The 5,389-nt window shown below is 58.4% G+C and overlaps 1 protein-coding gene across 1 annotated transcript; it reads left to right on the forward strand.

Moving 5' to 3' along the window:
- Positions 1-1,727: 1,727 nt before the first annotated feature.
- hb (zinc finger protein hunchback) lies at positions 1,728-5,389 on the forward strand (the record flags this gene model as incomplete). The annotated part of the gene is made up of 4 exons (XM_037226615.1): positions 1,728-1,729; positions 1,776-3,039; positions 3,157-3,197; positions 3,327-5,389. Coding segments are annotated over 4 exons (1,779 nt in total), but the record flags the coding sequence as incomplete, so codon positions are not given.

The raw sequence follows: 5,389 nt of genomic DNA on the forward strand, positions 1-5,389 counted from the left end.
ACCAGTTTAGCGTACATTCCGGCTTACAGGCGACATGCGCATCGGCTTTCCCAGGTTTCGGCTCCGGGAGATTGACGTCATTGGTACAAAACACGAACTTTAGCTGGCTCGATATCGTTCCGGCGCAACATTGATGATATCACCTCGGCTTGACGTGTTTTTTTTCTCTGACCACCGGTCGCTCATTGACTAGTCTGAGACATGGCAGCTTCCTGCTCCGCCATCCATGTTTGTCGGTACCGAGCCCGACAGCTTGGGTGCAAATAGCTACGACACCCTTCTTGCTGCTAGGATGGATGACCGCGCGTGGGAGGGAGGACCTTACCAGCACGCACGGCACATCCACGTCTGTTGCTGACCCCCATTTCATGAAAAAAAAATACTCGGGGACATCAACGTGTGACCAGCTGACCTCATAACAACACAGCGATGCTCTGGGAAAGTTCGCTAGCTTTAATGGACTGCTCGACCAGTTGAATTCATAACAACACGGCGATGCTCTGGCAAAGCCTGCTAGCTTTAGTGGACTGCTCGACCAGTTGAACTCACAACAACACAGCGATGCTCTGGCAAAGCTTGCTAGCTTTAATGGACTGCTCGACCAGTTGAATTCATAACAACACGGCGATGCTCTGGCAAAGCTTACTAGCTTTAATGGACTGCTCGATCAGTTGAATTCATAACAACACAGCGACGCTCTGGCAAAGCTTGCTAGCTTGAACGGACTGCTTCCTCTTTTTATATACAAGTTTGTCTTTTTGTTAACCTCTCACATATAACTATGGCCTTCAAATTCGCTAACTTAATCTACAGTAATGTTTTAAGCACTAAGAGTGAAAAGCAGTGTGAGCTTGTATACAGTGATAAGCCCAAGCATGCATCATTTATGGACAAAGTCTGCGAAAGCATGTGCTTAAGTCAAGAAGTGCCGACTACCAACTTTACATTGCCGGTATGAAAAGAAAACTGCTGTGAAGTACCTATTTAACCACTTGTGGGCTCACTCATATCTGAGTTAACATACAGTTGGCGGATAGTCAAAGTTGGCACTAGTATAACTGACATTCCTTTATTTTCCAGGTCTTCTCCATCACCACAAGCCTTAACTCGATGCTGGAGGAGCCGCTAAAGATGGGCTCCGGCCTCGAGCACACGCACGGCGGCGCGGCCGGCGCGTACCAGAGCTCACTGCGTCCGTCGCCGCCACCGCCGGCGCCGCCGCCGCCGGCACCGGCGGCGCTAGGTGCGCCTTCCCCGCCGCAGTACCCGCCGCTGGTGGGGCGGCCGGCCGAGCCGGGCGCGCCGCCAGAATCGGCCGACGCCCACTACGCTGCCCAGTACGGCTATCCGGCCGCGCTGGGCGCCTACCCGGCCGCTGCGTACGCCGACAAGCCCCGCGGCGACGAGTCCAACGGCGACGGCCCGCCGCACCGGCCGCTCCCGACCGCGGACTCGAACGGCTTCAGCGGTGTCGGCGGCGCCGGCCGTCCGGCGCCGCCGCTGGACGAGTCTCCCGAGCCGCCGGCAGCCGAGCGCGGCTCTGGCGGCGGCGGCGGCGGCGGTGAGGGCGGCGAGCGCGCGCCGCCAGCGCCACCTGGCTCGCCGCCGCCGGAGCGGCACCGCGCCGACTCGGTGCTGCGGTTCGGCGAGCGGAGGCCGGCGCCGGCCTCGCCGCCGCCGGAGCCGGGCCGGCAGCCCTCGCCGTCGCCGGAGCACCGGAGCACGAACGGCAGCGCCGAGCCCGACGGCCGCTCGTTCGGCCCGGCCGAGTACGACCTGGCCGGCGACGAGCCGGAGCGGCCGGCGGACGAGCTGGATCCGGCGGCGGACGAGCTCGGCGGCGACAGCCCAGGCGAGGCGAACGGTGGCGGAGGGCCCGGACTAAACGCCTTGCAGCGGCTGCAGCATGCGCTGGAGAAGAACGGCACGTTTAATGTGTATGGCGACGAGGCCGGTGGCGTGGGTGGCACAGAGATCTACCAGTGCCACCTCTGCTCCTACACGGGTAGCTCCAAGTTCCATTTCAGCCAGCACATGCACTCACACTACGACTTCAAGTGTTCGCAGTGCGACTTCAGCACGCACTCGAACGTCAGTCTGAAGGATCACATGAAGGAGGAGCACAACATCGAGATCAAGGACTACATGGACGAGCCGGGCGTACGGGTTCCGAGGGTGAACGCTTCGGGCAAGGTGCGCCTGCACAAGTGCAAGTTCTGCGACTTCAAGACAGCCACGCAGGTGGAGCACTGGGAGCACCTGAAGAGCCACATCGCGCCGGAGAAGCGCTTCTGGTGCCACGTCTGTCCCTTCATCACTGACGTCAAGCACCACCTCACGTACCACCTCCGCAACCACTTCAACTCAAAGCCTTTCAAGTGCAACAAGTGCGAGTACTCCTGCGTCAACAAGTCGATGCTGAGTTCTCACATGAAGTCCCACACCAACTTCTACCAGTACCGCTGCGGGGACTGCAACTTCGCCGCGAAGTATGCCAACGCCTTGAAGAACCACTTGCGAAAAGAGAAGCACCGCCCGGGAATGGTTCTGAATCCAGATGGCTCCCCAAACCCCTTCGTCATCATCGACGTCTACGGCACGCGCCGCGGTCCCAAGATCAAGAAAGATGACAACGGCATGCCGATCCTACCCTCCTCACTGCAGGAGAACTACGTCAGCTTCATTCAGACCCAGAACAAGTACATCACCAGTCCCAACAGCCAGTGTGCCGGCTTCTCCTCTCCGTATATCAAGGCCGAGCCGACGATGGAGGGACCCGAGTCGAAGCTGGCGCTGCCGCGTGGCTTCATCCGCTGCGACATGTGCCCGTTCAGCACCGCCGACCGCGACCAGCTGACCAAGCACATGATGAATCACATGACGCCCGACAGCCAGCAGCACGACGAGACGTCACCGGCCTCCTCCAAGTCGGGCGAGGAAAGCCGCGAGCCTGCCGGCGGTCTGGGCCGGATGGAACTGCTGCGCAGTGCTCTGGCGCAGCCGGTGCGCCTGCCGCAGGCCGCATCCCCGCCGCCGCCGCCGCCGCCGCCGCCGCCGCCCCCGCCGCCGCCGCCGGCTTACCGGCGCACCGAGCCGAGTGAGCCGCCGCCGCGGCTGCCGCAGTACGACTCGCTGGCGGCGCACCGCGTTCGCGAGTACTTCAGCCGCGCCCTGCAGTCGCCCTTCCTCTACAACCTGTCGATGGCGGCGGGGCTGAACGGCGGCGCGCCGCCGGCCGGCCTGCCACTGCCGTTCAGCATGGGTCGGCCGGCGCCACCGCCGCCGGCGGCCAGTCCGCCGCACACGCGCGTCTCGCCTCGGCCCAGCTCGCCGCCGTTCTACGAGCGCGCGCCGCCGCAGCGCGAGTCGCCCCAGCCGAGCTCGCCGCCACCTCCGCCGGCCGGCCTCGAGACGGCGCTCGACCTTAGCCGCCTCGGCAAGCGCTCGAGCAGCGACGAGTCGCCGCCGCCGCCGCACAAGCACCGGCGCAAGGGACGCGCCCAGAAGCTGGAGCTGATCTCGCAGCGGCTGCAGAGCGGCGGTTCTCCGCAGCACTCGGTCGGCAGCCGCGAGCGCAGCAGCTCGCCCGAGCGCAGCCTCGAGGAGCCGGCCGACTGGAAGGCGGCCGCGCACACCTGCCATAGCTGCGGCATCGCCTTCAAAGATCTCGTCATGTACACCATGCACATGGGCTTCCACGACTACCGGCGCCCGTTCAGTTGCAACAAGTGCGGCGAGCAGTGCCGTGACGCCATTGCCTTTTTCCTGCACATCGCTCGCGTGCCGCATTCGTCGTGAGGGTTCGCTCGGCCGCCCGCCGCTGCGGTGCCCGCTGGAGCTGGCATCGGCTGGGGCGCACAGCTGCGGGACGCTTTGTGTGCATTTTCGCACGTGGTGGACCGCGCCCGGCTCCCATCGATTTGCCGTGTGTATTTCTGAAAGTACGTTTTGTTGGCTGCCACTGGTGATTTAGCGGCGGTGCGAGGCTTAATAGCCAAACGTTTTTATGCCGTCTTGGGAGTCAGCCTTTCTTTGTTTATGTGTTGGGGAAATCGGTATATTATGGGTGGTTGTCCCTGATTATCTAGTCTGAACTCAGGATGTTTATTGGCTCAACTGTTCTCAGTAGGCTGGGGTATTGAGTGAACCCATTTATTTGTACAAAATACTGTTTAGATGTGCTGAGATGTGCGGCGTGAGTTAGGACCGTCCTACTATTGAGACAACTCAGGGAAATCCAGGGTTTTGACGTGAATGCTTGTGTTAAGTTATGTTTTTTTCCAAGGGAAACACACAGTCATAATCTGGGTTCTTGGTCGTCCGACAGCGCAGTTGTGCCCTGTTTCTGGCTTGCATCCTCGGAAAACGTTCAATACGTAATGTGATCTTGCAATATGCCCCACCGTATTATTTATTCGCACCCCGTGTGTCTCACTGCCTTACATGGTACACATTGTTGTGATTTATCCTCGAAAGGTATGCGTTTTGCAACATTTAACGTGCGATTCCTGGTGTGTCCTCGGTGTAAGGTGATGCTCATCGCTCAGCGAGCTATCAGTTTTCTTGAAGGGGGGGGGGGGGGGACTGCACAGACTGGCCTCATATGCTGTGAGCTCCTCGCAACAGCCTTGAAGCACCATCCGCAGTACAAATGCCTCCACGTCAAAGTAATTACCACTGTGTTAGTAACAGAACGTGCAAAAATACCTCAGCTACGTGTATAGTTGGGAGAGTCGCCTTCTTTCCTCTGTATGGTGTTCAACACATCACAGTCTGGTTTGGTTAGTTTTGGTTCAATGTTCTGAGAGCACAGGAGGTTTTATGACTGTTTTGAAGCAGCCTGCTGGCAAAAATTTCATAGGTCAGCTGTTTCTGTGTTTCCGTGACGTTTCAACTTCCATTCCAAACGGGTTGTTTGGAAAATTTTGGCACGTTTAAGCCTGCGAGCTTAACCGCACATAAACAAGAAACCAGCCAAATGTGTTACTGGCGGTCGTGTTTAACTCTACAGTATGCTCTGCTGAGAACTTTCCGCTGATCCGTCGGTATTTCGAACCATAAGGGCGCCAGAGATCTCAAGGTGTAAAAGCGTCCACGCTTCGGTCAGCGAACACTCGGTCATATTTCGCCTCCATGCATTTGTGCGTGATCTCCTGGATGCTACAATATATTGCTGTACTGTGCTGCGTTTTACTAAACGCGCTGATTACTTGTACAACACAACTACGAAAACGGGTTTTCCATTGCCAAATGGTTTGAAAGAATGCGATAGTGTTTGACACCGATTTTGTAATTTCTTAGGTCTGGATGTGCGGTCATCTATCGTGTAGTGTGGGTGTTGACCAGTACTCTATAGCATGCTAACGTCGTGAATAAACCAAGAAAGTAA

This window comes from Pollicipes pollicipes, unplaced genomic scaffold (assembly GCF_011947565.3).
Source record: "Pollicipes pollicipes isolate AB1234 unplaced genomic scaffold, Ppol_2.1 Scaffold_5724;HRSCAF=6776_pilon_pilon_pilon, whole genome shotgun sequence".
NCBI classification, from domain to species: domain Eukaryota; kingdom Metazoa; phylum Arthropoda; class Thecostraca; order Pollicipedomorpha; family Pollicipedidae; genus Pollicipes; species Pollicipes pollicipes.